The following is a 21,687-nucleotide window of genomic DNA, read 5'->3' on the forward strand; positions in this document are numbered from 1 at the left end:
ACTCACACGCTTTCAAAGTGGATCGGGGTTTATGATGAAATAGCCGCCTGCTTTCAGCAACAGCAAAATCAGAAAAGTCAGCGGGAAGAGGAAACCCGTAGCTTAAAACGTGTCTCATCCCTCCCTGGTTGAGGTTTTGTGTGCAGCTTTGTCCACGAATGAACCTGAGCTCGTCAGCACTTTGGCATGAGGAGCACGATGGGGTCTTGTCCCACTGCCCTGGCTCCACTGAGCCCTGTCCCCTTCTTGTCACCCGGTCTTGTCACCCAGTATATTCAAAGACTGGGTAAGGGAAAGAAAAGACTTTTTAAGTCCTCCAATCCAAGTCTGAAAGAGAAATACAGAATTCAGAGAAGGATGAAATGTGCTTTATTTCATCCAAGAACTAAATATCAACGCATACGTTAAAGAAATACAGGTGATCCACATTGTCCTGAGTCGAGAGCAGAGATACGTGTTTCATTTTCTGTGATCCTTGTGTCACACCCGGTCCCCCTGCAAGCATGGGATGAAGAGGGAGGGAGGGTGGAGGGAAGCTGTTGAATGACTGTGGCACCTCATGTCTTTCAGCTACTCAAAGGGATGGCTTTGCCCCACCGAAAAGCCCCGGGCAAAACCCCAGAGGAGGAGGAGGAGAGCGGAGACTGCGACGATGAAGATGACTGTGGTGGAGGCTCCGGGGATGGAGAGCTGCGAGTGAGGAACCAGCTCCGGTTCTTAGCAGGTGATGGGGATGGTGGTCCCACGGGGCCTGCCCCTCTGGGGGTTGTCGGTCGTGGGGATGGTGTGGGGAGCTGCTCTCGGGGATCTGCTCAGGTCCACTCGCTGTAGGCACTACCGACGCTCAGCGGCTGCTCGTGCTTGGCATCCTGCCGGTTGGCCTGCGGGCAGCTGGAGGAGAAATGCCACTGCTTTTCCAGGTCAGGTTTGCAGGGGTGTGTTGAGGGAAACCTATGGGAGAAGGTTGAGGACAGGCCGCAAACCTGCTGTAGGTCCCAGAGTCACCCTCTTCCCTCCTTCCCGCTGCTGCCCGCTCTCGTGAGATTAGAGATGAGCTCTTCTGCTTTCTGGAGGACATCAAAAAGTGGATGAGGATTGTTTGACTGCAGCAAACGATGGTTATTTCTGATCTAGGGTTTAGAGACCCATGGTAGGATTTTACCAGGTAGGATTTTACTCGGGCTTGTTTTTCAGAGGCGATTGAGGTCCTCGGGAGCCAAAAATTGCATTGCTTGCCGGTACGGGTCACGTCTTTGGTTGCTTTGAGAACAGCCGTGAGGCACTCCTAGTGCTTCGAGGCTACGTTATTAATAAGGTAGTCCCTGGTCACCCATCGGGAGGAGAAAGCGAAGGACCAGCTGTCACTTGGGCAGTCGCAAATGCCGTTGGCGTGTGCCTTCTCCCTGACCCGCTGCCCACTGTCATCCTCCTCCTGGCTTCGTGGAGCTCAGCAGCAGCAGCCGTTCTGCTCACGTCAGCAAGACGAGGCCGTTAGAGGCTGTGTCCGTCGTGGATGAGCTGTGCCGGCTGGACGTGGGTCTGCGGGCCGGAGGCTTGGCCCAGTTATTGCTGGTTCCAGTGCTACGCCTTGCGCTTCGAGAGACCAGACAACTGAACCTGGATAAAATCAGCTTTACAGCTTTGAAGTTTAAGAGGCAAATTTGGGCTCTTAAACGAAGCACAGATGTTTATAAATTCCCTTCCATTGGTCTAGGATAATTAAAATATCCTTAATGAAGTGAGAGCTGAAATATTAAATGCCAGTTTCATATCAAAGATTATTGACACATTATGTAAAATACATAAAATACATATATTCAAATATTGGGTAAGGGAAAGAAAAGACTTTTTAAGTCCTCCAATCCAAGTCTGAAAGAGAAATACAGAATTCGGAGAAGGATAAAATGTGCTTTATTTCATCCAAGAACTAAATATCAAAGTGTACGTTAAAGAAATACAGGTGATCCACATTGTCCTGAGTCGAGAGCAGAGATACGTGTTTCATTTTCCGTGATCTTTGTGTCGCACCTTTATGCTATTTTTAATGTGTTTCTAATTTCCTCTTATAGCCTTCCCCATAATATCATCAGTGATCTCTGAAGCTGGGTACATGATCCTTTCTGCCTTTTTCTGTCTCTCTAGGCTACTTTAATCACTGTCGTTTAATCACTGTAGTGATTAAACAAGGGTTGTCCCTTGACAACCTGTCTGTCTAGCAATTTAGACCTCGCTTGTCCCTGCGGTACGTGTAATGGGAAAAGAGGACTCGTCCTCCCTGGGCTGCTCTGCTGGAGGGTGTTTGCTGCTGCCTTTGCTACAGGATGGGTAAATATTAACTTTAAAGCGGCAGCAGTGGCGTTGGGGCGTTGCGTCCCTGGCAGGTTAAGCCTTTCAGGTTGTTGATGGCGTGAGGTTTGTCCAACACACCTTTCAGGCACCGGCTGGCCTCGAAGGGCACGAGCTGTGCCGTCGTGGTGGCCAGGGGGACTTCCCTGGTGTTTCCTCACTTGCCCGTGCCGTAATGCTCTTTTTTTTTGTGTGTTTTGCTTTAGAGCGGAAAGGCAAAGCTGATCGGACACTGACAGAATCCTATTTGGTTGGTATTGTGGATATAAACTCTGACTCTGTTCAAGTTTAATGTTGGAAACAAGCCCAGGAAAAGTTGCTGATGGTGTGGAAATACTCACTTTCAACATTTTTGAGAATGATATTTCTTTTTACTTTGAAAGGGTATTTTTCAATTAATTTTTTTTTTCCCATCATATCATATGTACATAGCACGAAATAAAAGGGACCAGAAACCATTCCACATTCTGCCCCCCACTCCTTCCTCCCCTTTCCACAAATCCTAAATTTTAGGTTAGCGTGCCGATTTGAAATGGTGCCAGGCTTTGAAATCTGGAAATACTTTGCGAAATGAACTTTTACATTTAGCGTGGCTTTATCTCTCTCCTTCCCGAGGTGGTTACCCTGTAATAGAGGCAGAAAGGACTGGGTTTGAGTTACCGACTCTGGTTTGATCCCGCGCTCGATGCTCTGCGGTGTTAGGGCAGGAACGCGGCTGGATGCCTGGGGCGGGCATGTGTGTCGTAGCAGTGGGCTCAAACCCAAACCCCCCTTTGAGGGTGTTTGAGTGCCTCTGCCGACCCTCAGAGGTTTGCAGTCAGGGAACGCAGCTTGGGTGCTTTGCTTTCCTTTCCTCAGAGGGTTTGTTCAGCTTAGGAGGAAATTTCATAGACTCACAGAAGGGTTCAGGTTGGAAGGGACCTTGAAGACCATCCAGTTCCACCCCCTGCCCTGGGCAGGGACACCTCCCCCCAGCCCAGGTTGCTCCAAACCCCGTCCAACCTGGCCTTGGACACCTCCAGGGATGGGGCAGCCACAGCTTCTCGGGGCAACCTGCCCCAGGGGCTCACCACCCGCACAGGGAAGAATTTCTTCCGAATATCTCATCTAAATCTCCACTCTTCCAGCTTGAAGCCGTCCCCCCTCATCCTATCACTCCATGCCCATGTAAAAAGTCCCTCCCCCGCTCTCCTGGAGCCCCTTTAGGCACTGGAAGGGGCTCTGAGCTCTCCCCTTTTTCGCCTTCTCTTCTCCAGGCTGAACCCCCCTTGTTTTCCTTAAGTCAATCAAAAATAATATTCAAACTGGAAGTATGTGGGGTTTTCCTTTGCAGAAACACTTCTGACGCAGAAGGTTTCCTTGGGCCCGTGGCGGCAGTGGAGGACTCTTCCCTTGCGAAGGGTTTCCCAAGCCTTGCAGATGGCCTTGGCCGTGCCTTGGGGAGGAGGAGAGGTGGGTGCCTGGGACTGGTGCTGGGTTTGGCCATCAGCTGAGCGAAAGCGTTGGTAGAGTTTGCCACCTCCGAGGTCTTTGCATCTCTTGGATGCAGTCGGAGTTTGTCCTGCCGGCTAACTGCACCCAGCTGCTCGGCGCTGGCCTCTCCGAGATGTCCCCTCAGAAGGTCTTGAAAACATGGAGATAGAAAAAGAGCAAAAGGAAAAAAACCCCAACAAACAAAACCAACAAAAAACCAAGTCAGTCTCGAATACAGACTAGTTTTGATTTATCGCCTGTTGTATAAAATGTAACCTTTGTTTCCTATTTATAATGAGCCTGTAATAACTGGACAGTCAACTTAAACTTTAATGATTTAAACATACTTGTAAACTGTCAAGTCAAAAGTTTGTGAGTGACTATAAACATATGTTGGTGAGTGCTATATGCTAATAAATTCATTATTATGTTGCCCCAGTGGGAAACACGGAGATGGCAGGCTTTTTTATTATTTTTTTTTTTTTAACGCTAGGTCTTTTATTGTTTGTCACATCTGCAACGCATTAAGGATTTTGAAGGCAGATAATGTTTACAATAAGGGGGGAGGACTGAAAAACCTCCCAGCTCAGAGAAGAGCGCATCCTGTTTGTCAACGGAGTAACCGTGGAGCCGGCACCCTGGCCCTGCACCTCTAAAAATAGAGCCGCGTACGTACACACACATATATTTATGCCACGCCACTGGCAAATCCTGCTGGCGAATAAATTACAGTATTTCCCCCCAAATTACGAGCTGGCGCAAATGTCTTCCAGGCTGTACAACGCGAACGCGCGCTCGCACCCGGGTGGAATTTGTTGTCCGACATTGGGCACCCAAAGCAAACGGAGCCCGGGGTGGCTGGCGCTTCGCTGCCGTTCCAGACAGCCACCCGCTAATTAGCTCACCTCCAGCGTTCTCTCTCGAGATGCCACTTATAACCGAGGAGCTCGTTGCCAGGAGGCCTGAAAATAAAACATGGGTGCTGGAGAGGCTCCCGCGCCGGGCGGGCAGCTTTAGCGGGCGCTAGGGGAGAGGAGAGGGATGCTTTTCGGGGGGATTTTGCAAAGGTGGTGTGGTCCAGCTCACTCGTGCGGAGTTGTTGTGCATCTCACAAGCTTTGCTGGGAGGAAAAAAATCCCTTTTAGTGGCCGGAGCATCACCCGGGGAATGTTCTGAGCGATCCAGCAACTGAGTGGGGGGTGGGAGGATGAGGGGAAGGTTTTACCCTTCCAAAATATCTGTGTTAGGCAGTAACAAAAGTTGTCTTGGGAACAGATGGATTTGGCAGAATTATGTAGAAATAGTTTGTCCTGGGAAGGGAAGTTGGCCTCATCCCATGAGATATGTAAGGATAGATGTGTGCAATAAAGATACATAAAGATGGCTCTGCAAGTTTGCCTGTGTAAAACAGCTCCCCTGCCTGGCTGTTCCCGCGGCGTAACCTGCGGTTAGTTTTGCCTTTCTGCTCTCCCGTGGTTATTTCTACGGGGCAATTTGGTTATTTCTACGGGGCAATTTGTCGTTGGAGCCCCCGGGGAAGCCCTGAGTTTTCCCTGCCTGGCGGGCGGGCTGGACCTCTGCACGGGTTTCCAGCAATCCACGCCGTACCCAGGCTTTTCTTGACAAAAGTCAAGATCTGCACAGCGCATCCCTTGATTTACCCAGATCTGTAACTCTTTTTATAGCTTCGGGCTTGCTTTGCCCACTGGTTTATCCTCTCGGCAGGGTCATTTGGAGAGCTTGCGGCAAATCACAGGCTCGAACGTCGCCGCCTGGGCTGGCCGAGCGTGGTCTCTTCCCAGGTGGAAAAGCTGTTTGTTGGTAATCCCTTTATGCACGTTATAAAGGTGGTGCTGCTCCCGAAGGAGAATATAGGCACGTCGTAGAGCGGGGGATGTCTCTGGGCACCCCCTTCCCAGAGAGAAGGGGCTGCCGTGGTTGCGTGGCCGTACTCCGCGTGGGCACGGAGTGGGACCGCTGTGTTTTCTGCCCTGCACCATGTTTTTGGAATTTCCACCCCCACTCCCCCCAAAAAAATAATCTGGTGCTGCTCTGAGCTCCCATGAGTTGCAACTGTCATCCTATTCTGCTTTTTAACATCTCCAAACGTCCCAGTAAACCATTCCGTTAGTGGTCGCGGTGCTGAGATGTCATTCCTACAACTCAGCATTTTGGGGATCTTCCTCTCTTCACCCTGTTTTCCCCTCCCAGGTTTATCTCTGGGGGTGCCGTCAATCTGAGCTTCTTCCACCCCCGCTCCTCTGTGGCCGGGAACGGGAGATGCTGCTGCTACGATGGTGTTTGAGTTGCTTTTTCATGGGGTGCAAAAGGCTGCTCGTTTTGGGGAGCAAACCTCTCCCAGTGGGTTTCCCTGTGGTGGCGGTGGGTGGCAGCGCTGGTGGCCAGGCAGAGGGTGGCTTTGGGTGCAACCCCCCTGGGTTCTGCAGCCCATTCCTGCGGGAAAGCATCCGTAGAAGTGGGTATTCACGCTGGAAAAGAGGACGCTCCCAAGCTGGGAGTGCTGGGAGGTCTGCCAGAGCTCCCTCCCTGCTCGTGCTTCCAGAGGGACCAACGATTGTTAAAGTATTTACAAGATTGCCTCTTCCCATCCTTTATCATGGTGATTGCTTCTCTGCAAATGCCTTCAGGGTGCTCGTATCTCAGCGGCGCATATCTGCTGATACCGCTCTGCCGGGTTTAGTGCTGGGGCTGGCGAGCCCCATCGTTGGGATGTTTATCCGTCTGCTGGGCAAGATGGTTTCAAATCCCCGATTGACTTTTAAAATCCTCCTCCCGCAGGTGGAAAACGTCCCCATCCGTGTAGATTGTGCTGCCGGCGGGCGCGGGGGCCACGAGGCGGGCATGACTGCCCGCCCGTACAGCCTGCAGGCTTGGATTGTCCTACTGAAAAATATCACGCGTGCGATATCGATAGTTGTTGTACGCGGCTCTGCTCAGCCTTCGGCAGAGGTGCCCCGTCCTTGGCTTGCGTGCCGGGGGGAGCCGCGCTGGTTTGACGCACCATCTTTCCGCATTTTTTTTGTTTGGGTTTTTTTTTCTATTCTGCTAAAAGCTTTAGTACTCTTAACTATATTTTTTGTAGCAGCAATTTTTTTATTTTTTTTTTTTAATTTTTCCCCGAAGAGGGTGTTGCCGAATGCTTGACTGAAGCAAGGGTAGAAACATACTGTTTTACAAGACAGTCATCCTGTCCCAGGGCAAAAAAAATGACAAGGCCAAATGTCAGTGAGATTATCCTGATGGAGGAGCTGGAATTGTACCAACTAAAACAGCGCAATAGCTTGATTATTGCTTTTCTGTTTCAAGTGTTTGCGTTTGTTGAAATTTCTCCTTTTAATGAAGATTTGGTTGGAAGTCAAGAATTCCTCGTCACTGTCCAAATAGAAGCTAGAAGATGGAGAGACAGTCACATGTCGCAGTTGGCTGAAGCTCTAATTGAGTGGCAAGTTCATTAATTCACTTTTGACGTCAGCAAAAATGATTTTTTTATTTTTTATTTAATTGACAGACTGGGAAAATTATTGGTGGCTTGCAGAGATGGGCTTGTCTATAGCATCCTTCAGCTGGCTGTTTGTGTGACTCCTCCAGGCCTCACCCTGTATGTAATGTATACATTTTGAAGGATTCTTGTCACTTTTGTGCTGTGAGTTCCTCCAGAGAAGGAGGAACCAAATAAGCCCCCAACCAAAGAACTAGAAATTCATCTCTCAGAGTAAGTTTGCACTGTGAGAAAAGCTACACATATGCAAAATCATGTATGAAATCAGCAAGTAAATCTACTGGATATATTAATCCCACGCTCTTATTTTCTGGTTTTGATTTTTCTTCAATTTTTAAATCTTTTTTAGTTTTCAGTATTGTGGTTGCAGGCTGCAAATCTGAGTCCACCTGAGCGATTTGTATCTGGTATTTTTAGAAGCTGACTTCCAGTGCCTCGGTCTATTCTGACCCAAAGCAAAGAATGAGGTACCAGGTTTTTTTAAAAGCAGGATCAGCGGAGGGCATGTAAATCCCTGATATCCTCATATCCATCTATCACACGCATCCCATTCCCAACGTGAGCAGATGTTGGCCTAAATCCTTCTTTTGGAAGCCCAGATCAGTGCAGGTGAGACTGGTTCTTGGACTCAGTATGAGGTGACGGCGGGAGGTTGAAGGGTTGGAGACACACTGAAGGTCAGGTGAGATGATGCTTCTGTTCTTACACCGCACAAAGTCACGAAAGTCTCTGCAAATCTATGATTGCTTGTCAGTCCTGGACGTTTATGACGTTTTGTCTGCTGGCAAAAGGTTTGCCATCTATTTGGGTTGCAAGTTAGAATAACAGCTTGAGTTATGCCAGCGCGTCTAAGGAGATACTTTTCAACAGTGTAATTTGGGAGCTAATGTATCTTTAAATTGTTACCGAGTGCAGCATTTTACATGACTGAACGCATCAAAACAATTTCAAGTATGCAAAAATCTGCCCAGTCGCAATAGCGATAGTCATATTTATCTTTAAAGGATGATGAATCTGTTTTTCTGGGGCTGAAAACCCGTGAATTCTTCCAAAGCTGGGAAACAGAATTCTTGACTCAGATACGAACTTGCTTTTCTTCTCGTGCCGTTCTTCTTTGGGGAGAGACAAAATAGTTTAACTGGATTTCTTTTTAAGGGACGGCAATAAAGGAATATTTCAGACAGAAGCAGACCAGGTGCTACTTGCTAATGGACCGACAAGATAACCTTATGCTGATAGTCGCGGCGTCGTATCTGCGCCGTTTGTCGTACAAAGACAGGTTTGTCTGCGAGCCTGATAACAATATAACATGTTGATTGACTTTTCGCGTAGGAGAGGGTGCCCCTTTCATGAGCGGCTTGGCTTTTACTAATGCCTTACTGCGGGTAAGCCGATAAGAGCGATTAGGGGGATGTAATAAATGAGGCTGTAGGGCACAGCGCTTCTTGGTGTTGCCGGAGAGGGCTGTGGCCCCGGAGCGTGTCCCAGCCGTACCGGCCGATGTGTGTGCCCAACACTCGTGTCGGTGTGCGGGCACGCAGCGGTAAAACATCCCGGGGACATCCTGTGGGCACGGGGCTGGGGCATTCCTCTCTTGCCTCATGGCTGCCGTGGCTCCCGGTCTCGGAAAATGGGGGATGTGCCCTGCACGAAGACGGACTGCCTTCTCTCCTGGCGGCGTTTCCACTCTTCTGCTGTCCAGGAGAGGCTGCACCAGCTGGGATCCCTTCCTTGTGGCCTGCTGGATCAGAGTACCTCACTGCATTGTCTTTAGCCCCGATGCAGAGCGATGACGGGTGGGTGCTGAGTGCCCATGTTTGCTCATGGTCCTTGGGATCATGCTGCAGTTTGTCATATCTGCTTATACTTCAGGTGTCTTTGACTACCTGGGCACCACCAAAGGGGAGCAGACACGGGGCAGCACTATAGCTGAGCTCCTGCTGCACTCCTGCGGAACGGTGACACACGGAAACCACAGCCGAGGACAAGACTGGGGTCAGCAAGACTGTGATCCTTTGGCGCGCACCGCTGTGGTGCTGGGGATTTGGCTATGGGCAATGACCAGGATTGGACAGGAGGAACGTCATGCAGCAGGGACACCCAGAGGTCACACGGAGTCAAAGACACAAGAAGACAAATTCACGGAACTAAGGTCCGTCAAGGACCATTAAACACAGCTTGGCTCAGGATGAGCTCGACATGCGTCTGCCCAGAAAGTATCTTGGGGAAATACAACTGTGTGAGAAACTGCAAACACAATTAACGCTGGGCCAGGTGGCCCTGTCTCGTTGAAAGGGTCTGGGAGAGGGTCCTGGGCTCTCTGCTGCGGCTGCTGCTTTGTTGTCGATCGTTTTGCCCTGAGAGACGTCCAAGAGGACAGGCGATGTTTCAGGTGGACCGTGGAAGCCACCACTTACTGGAAAACTTTTTAGGTACAACTTTCAGGGCACTCTTGAGCCCTAAAGGGAAGAAGATGGGAAATGCTGAAATTCCCCAGGCTGCCTTAAAAATCCTGACCTCTCAGTTCCCCTCTTCAAATTTGAACAAATGTGTTTGTTTTTATATTATCCTATATAAATTGTGGCAATGACCCAGCAGCGAGAGTTTTGCTGCATTATGGCAGCAGCCGAAGGCTCTGGGGAGCTGGTGTTTACTTAGATGTTGTTGAGTGAGAGCCTACACGGCGGCGATCTCCTTACCCGGCATCCAACAGGTTCTTACTTGCTGCAGACGGGAGCATCGCAGCCTTGAAAATTAGTTTTTACGTCTTTTCGTAAATGCAGGCGTAGGTATCCATGAACTAATAAAGCCTGATTAAATGAAGCTGTGAGTTAAGTTTCTGGAAGATGTTTGGGTCTTTCTGAACAGCGATGCTCCCTGGGAGGTCATGGGTGGAGGAAGAGGCATTGCCTGAGATGAGGGTCTCAAAATGGAATCAACGGAGAGACTGTGGTGGACTCGTGCATATGGACCTGATGCTGGTGGTTGCAGGTCTCCGGCAGAAGGAGACACAGACCTGCCTAGAAAGCAGCCTGCTTTTTTAGTCCTTGCCAAAAAGATACCAGAAGGAGGGGAAGGGATGCTCCTCCAGAGAAATCTCTCCAGAGTCGGCATTTTTAATCCACGTTTTTTTCCCTCTTCTTCCCGCTTTGCAAGTGAAAATTGTGTGCGTTCGGCTCTGGCCTGCAAATCACTCATCAGTCGGTGTATTACCATGACACGATCGGTTCCTGAGTCAACGCTGCTCTGCGCGCCCCACAAACGAGGGATCCATCACCCGTCAGGCAGAAGCTCTCCTCAACTGGAGCGCATTAGCCCCGACCTGTGCGTGCACATCTGCCGGGAACGACACCAGGAGTAACATGACCTGAACCAGGTGTGTTGGCCCCGATTCCCCGGTGGCCTCCCCAGCACATCCCCGACCCCTCGCCCAGCCGGGATGGATGAGCTGTGAAGTGGGGAGGAGATGTCCTCCCTCCCACCCGGTGGTAGCTCTGCCTTTCGCCATCCACCCCCGGCCCCGCGGCTTTGGCGGCTCCGAGGAAAACCCCAATGACTTTCTTCCATTTTAGCAAATTTCAGGCAGCCGAGTGCTTCTGGAAGTTTTTGCCGGCTTTTCTGGGTCTACGGTGCATCTCACTTAGGGCAAAAGCATCCTCGACCCCAAAATTTAACCTTCCCGCCCCCCCCGCCGTGTTGCTTTTTTAGGGCAGGTTGGAAACTTTCTGACAGGAAGATTTTGTGTTGGAAAACGCCTCTCTGCTGGAACCAGGATGCAATGAAGCATGTTGGGGGTTTGGATGGGATTTTTTTTTGTTTGTTTTGTTTTGGAAATAAATTGGAGCATCTTCCTCTGCTCCTGCAGGGGGGAAATGCAGCGAGAGACTGCTCGCCCACACCGCCAGGTAACGCGGTCAGCTTTCACTCCAGACCGCCTGAAAGCCTGCTTGAGATTACGTTTTTAATAATACCACAGAAAAAACATGAAATCCAAATGAATTGATTAGACTTTGTTGGAATGGTATGTCAACTTGCCTTTTTTTTTTTCTCTTTTAAACAACACAAAATTTGGCTGTGTTTTGCCTTTGTTCTGCTTTGGAGCAGTGGCGCATTCCCCGTTTTCTGTGGGAAGGGAAATCTGGCGTTTGGACCAGCTTCTGTTGTTTCAGAAAATCTCTTCAGCGGTATTTGGGGCTCTCGACAACGTCTTGCTGTCTGTTTCTGCTTCTTGTTAGCTCTTTGCTTCCCGCGGGACCGGGGATGATGCTTCCCCTCCCGCGGGATGTTGGGTCTGCACCCAACGTGGATTTTGAATACAAACCCGGTGGTGCCTTTCCTTTCCCCTTTCTCCCCAGGGCCCTTTCTGCGTATCCCATCTCCACGCTGGTACCCGCAGCCCTGCCTTGGGGCTGCCCCGTTGCTGGATGCTGAAGGACCCTGTTGCGTCGCTGCGTGTCCCGGATGCCGCTGCATCCCTTGACCGCCTGCTCCCTTGCTGGTTACGTGCCACCATGCGCGGGGACGTACGTATAGGGGTGGCAGGGACTGCCGGCTGCTCTGGGACCCCGCTTGCTGCGGGTTCGGTGGCTGGACAGACCGCCAGGGCATCTGTCACCGTCTCAGTCCAGCGCGGGAGTCCCGGCAGGATTTCTAAAATGTAAATTATAACTGCAGTGTGATACACATCCTTTTTCTTTTCTTTTTTTTTTTTTTTTCTTTTTTTCCCCCCACCTCCTTCCTGTTTTAATTCAGTATCTTGAGTCTCTGTAAAATTGTTGGACTCGAAGCTATTTTGGAGTTGCTTGTGTCCCGTGGATACTGGAGACGCTTCCTGCACGGGGCGGTAGACATCTGCTGCAGCCTGTTTTCGGACTTTTTTTTGTGTTAGGCAGACTGCAGTTGGCAGGTGGGAGCCGGTGGTTATTATCAGAGTCTGAGTAATATCCTTTGCCTCCCTGATAACTCGCCGCCGGCTGCGCTGCAGCTTCGCTACGTTTGCTCGGCCTGTTTGGGTTCTGTGCAGATCATTCCGGTAAAAAGTAAATAAAAAAATAAATAGAAAAAGTTGTGTGCTCCTCAACGTCGTCGCAGAACACAGCCTGCAATATCTCTTCCCTTATTGACATAAATAATCTGCTATAGGCAAGTGCAGAGAATGTGAAAGAATGTATTTATGTCCGAAACACTCTGCTCTCCCCTTCCCTCTAAGGGCAAACTCCCCCACTTGTGCTCCAGTGGCTGTTGGCAGAGAGCATCCCCCGTGCTGTCACCTTCCATTTCCCGTCCCGGCACTCGGAGCTTTATTTCTGTCTTTGCAAAGACTAAAAGGGACTCAAGGTCCAGAGGAGGCCCCGGAGCTGCTGGGAGGGCTGGAGCCCCTCTGCTGGGAGGACAGGCTGGGAGAGGTGGGGGGGTTCAGCCTGGAGAAGAGAAGGCCAAAAAGGGGAGACCTCAGAGCCCCTTCCAGTGCCTAAAGGGGCTCCAGGAGAGCGGGGAGGGACTTTTTTCCAAGGGCATGGAGTGATGGGATGAGGGGGAATGGCTTCAAACTGGAAGAGGGGAGATTCAGATGAGAGATTTGGAAGAAATTGTTGCCTGTGCGGGTGGTGATCCCCTGGGGCAGGTTGCCCCGAGAAGCTGTGGCTGCCCCATCCCTGGAGGTGTTCAAGGCCAGGTTGGACGGGGCTTGGAGCAACCCGGGCTGGTGGGAGGTGTCCCTGCCCAGGGCAGGGGGTGGGACTGGGTGATCTTTAATGTCCTTCCAACCCAAACCATTCTGTGGTTCTATACAGTGTGCCCAGCATCACGTAGCTGACACGCGGCAGTGCATAGCCACCTCCCCACAGCTTCTGCGTGGTCCGTCCATGGGCGCTTTTGCCAATGGAGCAGTTCTTCCTGGTGTTTTTTGGGGAGATATTCGTCCCGAACGGGTGGGCTGTGCCAGGGGAGCCGCTGTGGCTGGGCCAGGCTGTGGCCCTGTGGCTTTGCACAAGCCATGTGTCCCTCCTGGGCTCTGGTGGGATGTTCCTCCCTGGCTGTGGGCTTTAGTGGGAGTCTGACAGCTTTGCCCTGGTGAGGTGGTGTGCGTGTGTCTGGGGCAATTTGGGTCTTGCAGCTCTTGTGGGGATGGAGGTCCTGAATCTGCTTTCTCCAGGCATCCCCTTGCCCTTTTTGATGCCTTTTTCCCACCCCCATTTGCTTTATTTACCCCAGAAGCACTGGGGGATGCTCTCTGGCCACTCCAGAAAATGAAGCTGAATGGTTTCTCCTGATCTCTGGATAGGACAAGAGGAAATGGGGTCAAGTTGTGCCAGGGGAGGTTTAGGTTAGACATCAGGAAAAACTTCTGCACTGAAAGGGTTATCAAAGACTGGCACAGGCTGCCCAGGGAAGTGGTTGAATTGCCATCCTTGGATGTATTTAAAAGCCATCTAGATGTGGTGCTCAGGGACATGGTAGAGTTAAATAACGGTTGGACTTGATGATCTTAAAGGTCTTTTCCAGCCATAAGGATTCCGTGATTCCTGGGCCCACGGGACTGCTGACCCCTGTGTTTCCAGTGAACGAGTACCAGCTGGTGGCTCAGGTTTTGATCTTGGAGGTTCAGCTGATGTCTTTCCATCAGTTATGCTTCTCTAAATGTTTTTAACCGCAGCGGCTGAAGGCAGCAGAAGTGGTACAGCGCCGTGGGCAGAGGTAGGTCCGGCATAGCCTGGAGTCCCTCACGCACCAGTAATTCCACTGAACTGGGTGCCGGGGTGCGCCTGGAGTGGGGCACCAGCTGAAGTATCTTGCTGATACTTCAGTGTCTGCTGGGCCAGACACTTAATGCCATTAGCAGATGCTAAATAGGTCTTTCTTATTTAGCGGCCTTAATTTATTAAATCAGGCAGCACTGCTCTCAGAAAAGTAGTGCCGGAAAAGGGAGCAGAGCGAGCAGTAAGTTTCCAATTTCTGCTGGATCAGGCCCCTGGAGATCCGTGTGATCTGGTGCATTGGAGGCAGCGCTATTGCAGTGACTCACGAACAGATGTGCCCAATTTACATTGCAGCTTAATACCTTTGTTTAAGAAAAAAAAAAAAAATGTTTTTCAAGACAAATGTGTTAAAGCAGATGTTTCCAGTAAAATAAATACTTGTGTGATTCACAAACAACTTCCCGCCGCCAGAACTCCTTAGAAAATGTGGAAAAAAAGAAAAAAAAAAAAAAGAAGAATGGTTTTGTGTACCAACAAAAAGATAAAATCCAAAAATAAGGACGTAGCGAGGAAGTATTTCTACATGTTGAATGAAATGAACTGCTGTGCTTGGGTTGGAAAGAAATAGCTTTGAGAGTGATTTTGGTTGCTAATAGCGGTAAGACTAACCCTGACCAGTTACATACATTAAGGAGCAGAAACCTGTCTGTAAAAATACTTAACCAGCTCCTGTTATGTAGGATACGAGGTAACTGGGACCGCTGTGTGGGATTGCCCGGAGGTTCCTAAATCCCTTCCATCCCATTGAAACCTCCGCTGGGGGACTGGACGGCTGCGGGGTGACACTACCCCTAAGGCGAAGCAAACCAATGGAGCCCCTGTAGCGAGCGCTGCTCCGCGGGGTCCATCTGTGAGCATCTCCCCCTCTGCATCCCACCGCAGGACGGGATGCGCAGGGGGATACTTTCTCTGCCTTGACCCACGGCTCGGGTTTTTCCATGCAAACCCGCCGTGTCTCTGCCTTTCCTCGGGGGGCTGTGCCTGTCCACCCGATCTTCCCCTTTTTTGGGAGGCGCAGGCAGGTGTGTGCTGAGAAACTCTCGTCGTCTCCGGTCTCTTCGGTCCCGCTTTCCGCCCGGCTCCATCGCGGGGCTGCCGTCACGCAGTGCCTGCAAGCCCGGCACTCATGTTACATACAATTTGACACCCCATGTGGTCTTAATGGGTTTCCCAGGCTGCAGCTGCAGCACAGCCAGCACTTTTTGTGAGCTGGAGGGGCTGGCGAGCCCCCTTTGCCTTCCAGCTCTCTGCCGCGCAGGTATCATATATTTTTAATGCGCTTGTCACCTATTTCGGCCAGGCGTTTGTTGCTAAAGAAACAGTGACGGTGGATGTTTGCGGGTTGGCGGGCTGCTCGTCCCAATCCATCATTGCCTGGTACCTGTGCCCGGGGCGAACGCCTCGAGTCATCCAGGCAGAGGGAAGGATGGGGAGGCAGCCAGCAAGCCCAAACCGAGCACAACAGGGGGGGATCGGGAGGCAGAGAGGGTTTTGCTGCTTTGCTGGAGTGTCGCAGGAGAGGCCTCCGGAACGACGAAGGCTGCCCGAGCCCTGCGAGATGCGTGTAGGTTTGGCCCGGCGAAGGATGCTGCGTTCCCTGCGGCAGTTTCTGGAGCATCTCGAAGCACCCATGCGTGTCAGGGTGCCTTCCGCTGGCGGAGCTGCTGGGAATGCCGCTCGTGGGGTTGGGAGGACGGGCAGAAAAAGGCAGCCTGGTGGTCTTCTGCTGGTTGTCCCACCTGAGAAGGGGTGACACGGCAGCCAGCGGCACACGGGGAAGCAGGAGTTCGAGGGGCTTCTGTTGCTTCTCAGGGCATGGATGTGGGATGTCTCATCAGAGCTGTGGAGTTCATCGTTAGGAAAAATGACTGCTAATGTCAGAGACCTGCTGGGGATCCTTAAAAATAAGAGCTGAGCGGATGGACTGGAAGATGGCTGTGGGATGGGACTGCTCCTCACCCTCCCTGGTGCCTCTCTGGTTTCTGTGCCTCGCCGTAAAGAGTGTTCTCGGAGCAAAGTCTCAAATGTACCTTCACAGAGGGACTTGCTAGGACATGTCCAGAGGAATTAAAGGCATCCCAGGAGGAGGTGGCCACCGCTGCAGAGCGACTCCGGGCACTCAGAGGTGCTTTTCCCGGCTTGCCCATCAGTGTTTGTGAAGCCTCATCACAACCTCGGCTCAGTTTTAGCCATTAGTGAACAGAGACGTGCGCTCGGCTCTCAGGGACCATGAGGCTTCAGTGCTTAATTAATCTCTGCAAAGCAGAGGGCGTAATTAATGCCTGCGGTGTGCTTTGAGGCCCTTGGGTGAAAGGCAGCGTGCAATGGCTGTGCTTTGCCTTCCCAGACCGAAACCGCACGGTTGGGTCTGTGAAAATCATCACTGGCCGGTACCATGCGCCGTGCGTCATCGTCCTGGGATGGCTGCTCATCCTGTCGGGGTGTTTGGGGTGTTTTGGGGTGTTCTGGCCTCTGCTGGTGCTGTCTTGGGGCAGGGGCCGTGGGCAGATGTAGCCCTACACATCTTCTATCCCTTCCGTGCTACGACGCTGCCGACTGGTGCAAATTGTCCCGGGGACGTGGAGCCCAGTGGAGAAAAAAAATCTCCCCTCGCTCCTTAGAAAGGAGCGATTGGGGACGTCTCCATCTGCTTTCCTGGTGTTTCTCCACAGGCGTTTGTAATTTGTTCCTGAAATGCCTTTGTTTTTTAGCCATTTCTTCAAAGAAAGGGGCAAAATTGCTACTAGTTGCTTAGTGCCGGTTTTAGATTAAACAATCCTGCAAAGACTAAGCAAACTGAGTTTAAAAAAAAAAAAAAGAGGGTATATTTTGGTAGCTTAAGGGCATCCAGGCAGATTTCCTTCCTGATATCTATAAAGCTTTTTTTTTTTTTCTCTCACTGTCAGCATTGTATTTGTGGGTGTTAAACATAAAGGAGAGGAGAACAGATTGCAGGTACGTTGAGCTCCAGCGCAATCCGCTGTCAGTCTTTAAAGAAGGCGCTTTGAACCGCGTCTTTAAAATTACCTCCTCGTTTATCGGTTGTCAGGTGTAAAACTGCACGTCGTAGGGAATTGTTCCCTGTCACGCGCCGTCCTGACGCCATCGCGCCCGCTCGCGCTTGGGGTGATCCGCCGACATTTTACAGCGCTTGCCGCCGAGCAGTAACAGAAATAAATTAACGCTTTAAAAGCGTAAATGTTGCATTTCGGAGGAGTCAGGCGGGATATTTGGAAGGGAAAGAAATGTAAATAGAATGAAATTCTTAAGCGAGATTATTGATATGACAGGACTAAAGAGCTTGGGATTCTGTGAAAAGTGCCTCTTTTCATCCCTCTAATAAGTCCATTACTTGCACTCGGGAATATTTTAAGGTCCTTTTCATGCTGAATCTGGAGTTGAGCATGCTTTGCATTTCAAGCTTTGTCTATGAATCAGTAGAAGCCAAAGTTATTTCTGCTTTAAAATAACAGGAGCAGGGAACAGCTAATCTCTTTTCATTCTGAGTCCTTACATTATTTTACTGGACAGAGTTTGTGTTGGCTACAAAACAGGGCATTCACAAAATCTATGAGAAGGAATTTAGTCTAAGAATGAAGCCTAGATTGCAGTATGCATAAAGGCTCCTTCTCCTAAGGCCATTAAGAAATTCCAAATCTGAGCTATTTTGAACAGTGACATTAAATTAGCCTTGCTAATTCCCGTAATTCAAGCCGATAGCTGAGTTTACAAATCTACTAGATGAGGCCTTCCCATAATTACAATCTCAATGTGCTTTTCAGCTAAGGTGAGTTGGCACAAAAAAAAAAAAAAAAGGAAAAAAAAAAGATAAATAAATAAAAGGGGGGAAAATGCTCTTTCTGTTCTGGCTTTTGAGATGAATATCTCTAAAGAACAGTTACCCGGCTGTATTGCGCCAATAAGACGTCCCCCGTCCCGCACTGGTAAGTTCATTTTGCCTCTAACGTGCAAGTGAAATGCAGAAAAGGGACTGGATTTTTTTTTTTCCCCCCTGCTTTGTTTTTTTCCTCTTGTCTCTTTTCAAAGGAGATTGAGGCTGCTGGTGCTCGTAGTTTGGTTTTTAGCTGTTTATTTACAGGTAGTAATTCCTACTGGGGAAAAAAAAAAAAGAGTCTGAGTGCATTAGTCCCTTTTGGGGGGGACAGGAACCCAACCTTTGGTGGATAAAGTCAGGTTAGAGCAGGTGGAGCGACGATACAAAGCAGCAACCCCCCCTTATTCCTCTGGAGAAGCAGTTGATTTCCAGATCCGAACCCAGCTGGATGTTTCCAGAGTGACGGAAAGGTTTTGAGGATATGTTTTCAAAGCCATAAGGCACAAACCCACGAAACAAATAAAAATTGAGTGCGTTATTTAAAAGGGTGTTAATTTTATTAGAGCTGAGCTGAGCTAATATAAGGGCGAACGTAAGTATTCACATCAGCACTTAACTCGGGCTGCAATGTTCATAAAATGGCCTTTTGATCAAGCTGTAAGTGTTTTGATCCTTATTCTATGAGCATCATTCAGAGTGACCTAACTGTAGCTCTAAACAGGCATCTGCAGCTGCAGAAGTCCTTGAGCAATAACAGGTCGGGAACTTGAATGTGTGCTCTGCTGCGGGGAATGCTAATATTGCAATCTTTTTTTTTTTTTTTCTTTCTTTCTTTCTTTTTTTTCCCCCCAAATAAGAGCGAAAGCACAAAAACTCACACGAGAGAAAAATTCCCGACAGAAAATTGTTTTGCCACCCTCGATTGTGGATACTTGAGTCAAAACCTTAAGCAGAACGCTGGTTTTAATCTATCAGAATAATAACAGCGTGGCCGCTAAATATTTTGATATCATCGGCACGTGAGAGTTTGACCTTTCTCCCGTTGATAATGTTGTCACTGTTGGCGCAGCCAAGTGAAATGGCGTGATTTTTAGAAGACCACCCTCATTTATGAGGATGTTTTTCTGCTGGGCACCGGCGGGGCTGGCTGCGGCTCCAAAATGGGCAGATAATGCCCCAAAATAGCGTTGAGGGCAAAATCGGGTCAAGACTGCCATGCTGTTTTCAGGGGTGGGAGGGAGCTGCTGTTGCTCTCCGAGGCCGGGGTGATGGCCGGGGAGGAGTGCGATGGGGTGGTGTGGAGCACGAGCCCCTCTCTTCTTCTTTTTTTCTGGGAGGGTGGGAGAGGCGGGAGGGAGGCTGAAATGCAATTCTTGATTTCCAGGAAACTTTTATCTCTAATCTCTGTAATCCGTTTTAGAGAGGATTTTGTGTTTTTCAAGGGATTTACAAAGTGGATTACGTAGCCTTTTTATTTTGATTTTCCACCGCGATTGTGACATTCCTGAGACTGAGCCGTGAGTGCTACTGATAGGACGGAGTGGGAGGCGTTCCTGGACTTGGACCTTGGGGTCCTCTCGTGTTGTCATCTCCTTGTTTCACTGCTTGGCTGATACCTGCTCGCTTTGTTGATGGATGTGCCCCTCAGAGCAATTTGGATGCTCCCACGTGAGCTGCATGGTCCTGTCCCCGGTACCCTCCATGGCTGCATGGACAAGCTGACCCGGGGAGGTGCTGGGCAGGAGCGCGGGGCCCTTCCCCTCTCTCTCTCCCTCCTCCTGGGGTAGGGACAGCCATGGTTGTCTCCTTGAGCTCCACCATGGTGCCATCCACGAGCACTGGTTTGATGAGGTCCCAACCACAGGTCCCCGAGCATGACGAGGAGTCCCTTGGCCCCCAGGAAAAGGCAGGTGAGATGAGATGGATCCGGCATACCCCGAGCACCGCAGCCGCGGTGTCCTGGCGCTCAGCTGGGGTAATGCTGGGTTTTCCATGGGAACTGCCACCACCGTCCAGCTCTAGCTTTCAGCACCGTCGTTCCACTGGCGCTTTGGGACCAGAGTTTGCCCTTGGTCCAGGAGGGAGGCAGGGAGCAGGAATCAGTCCCGTTCTTGCGTCAGATGGTAAGCAGCTGGGTTTAATTTGGGTCTTTGCAGCCATGCAGAAGGCAGTGCAAAGCCAGGTCCTGGTTTCAGACTTCAGTGGCTGTTCCCGGGGCTCCTTCCAGCGCGGGGAACACGACCTGAAGCTCTTAAAAAGTTTCAGCCTATGAACCCAACCCTTCTTTTTCTATATAAAGCGGGGAAGTTGGGTATGGTGATGTTTCCCAGGGCCTCCTGCATTACTCCGTTTTTATAGGCTGAAGTCACTTTAGTGTTGTTTTAATGCAGAGCCAGCGTTTCGTTTACTTATTTATTTATTTATTTATTTTAGCAGCTTAACGCAATTAAAAAAGCCGGGTGGTGCTGTAGCCTCTCGGCTCCCCTTCTCTTGGCAGCGCTCTCACCTCAACCCGTGCTCTGTGCAAACGGTCCAGGGCCGGCTGGGTTCCCCGGCACGGGCAGGAGGAGCTTGCTCTCCATCCACACCGGTAATCCCGGGCAATGGAAGAGCAGAAAAACTCGGGAAGTTTCTCCAGGAGCAGAGGCAGGCTGAGCAGACGCCTACGCAGCGCCATGGCTGAGCTTACCTGCACGCTCTACTTGTGGGCTGAGCAGGTATGTCTGTGCCCAACCAGAATTCTTGGATTATGACCCAAAATCTCACTCCAGGTTATTTTCCTTGGCGTCATGAGTTGTAGTCTAGTGGAGCCTCTGTCAGTTTGATCCCTGGTCTGGGAGTGCTGTTCAGGTGCTTCCTTTACATGCGTGCTCAAGGAGCAAAACATCAGCTGCCTTTGATTTTTCTTTTCCTCGCAAGCGTAAGGCAATGATGGGTGTCCAGAGATTTTTGACTGAGCGTGGACACTGGGCAAAGTCCTGGTCCCTTCTGATTGAAGTGGCACATTTCTGGTTGCCTATTTGGAGTGTGAATGCCGTGGCCCTGGGCCCCGTTCAAATCTGGTTTCCACATGCGGCGAGGCACAAAAGAAGATGCCAGATGTTGCTGGGTGCTGCAACACCACCACGGGTTTTCTGATCAAGCATTTGAGAAATGTCCTTCTGCCTTGAAGGCTGCTTTTAGGAGCTGGTATCTGGAAGGCAGGAACCATTGCTCTTCCCCTTAGGACTATGTCGTGGTGGGTCTTGAATGTCACTAAGTGTCCTGAACTTGGGGAGTTGAAGATAGCAGCAGATAGCAAGCAAGAGCTGCCTGTCCTGGTCATGCCCAAAGAGCTTTTGAGGGAGCAAAGGTGAAGGAGAAAATTTTAGTTTGATGTGATGTTTGTTTTGGTCATTAGAGGAAATACGAAGCATTTCATTTTCCTCTTCTGTCACTGGGAATGTTAGCTCCCAAAATCAAGACTGCCCTGAGGTGCCCCAGGTGACAGCAGAGTGATCAGAATCATAGAATCATTTAGGTTGGAAAAGACCTCTAAGATCATCGAGTCCAACCATTAACCCAGCGCTGCCAAGTCCATCACTAACCCATGTCCCTCAGCACCACGTCTGCCCCTCTGTTAAATACCCCCAGGGATGGCGACTCCACCACTGCCCTGGGCAGCCTCTTCCGGTGCTGGACAATCCTTTCAGTGAAGAAGTTTTTCCTAATATCCATCCTAAACCTCCCCTGCTGCAACTTGAAGCCATTTCCTC

The 21,687-nt window shown here is 50.2% G+C and overlaps 1 protein-coding gene across 1 annotated transcript in view; it reads left to right on the top strand.

The window, feature by feature from the left end:
* Positions 1 to 21,687, top strand: part of GPC3 (glypican 3) — a 166,339-nt gene that overhangs the window by 135,841 nt on the left and 8,811 nt on the right. The window contains exon 6 of the mRNA XM_009881795.1: positions 571 to 724. Coding sequence (XP_009880097.1) covers positions 571 to 724 — 154 coding nt within the window. The remainder of the gene's footprint in view (positions 1 to 570; positions 725 to 21,687) is intronic.

This window comes from Charadrius vociferus, unplaced genomic scaffold, assembly GCF_000708025.1.
Source record: "Charadrius vociferus isolate BGI_N301 unplaced genomic scaffold, ASM70802v2 scaffold472, whole genome shotgun sequence".
NCBI lineage: Eukaryota > Metazoa > Chordata > Aves > Charadriiformes > Charadriidae > Charadrius > Charadrius vociferus.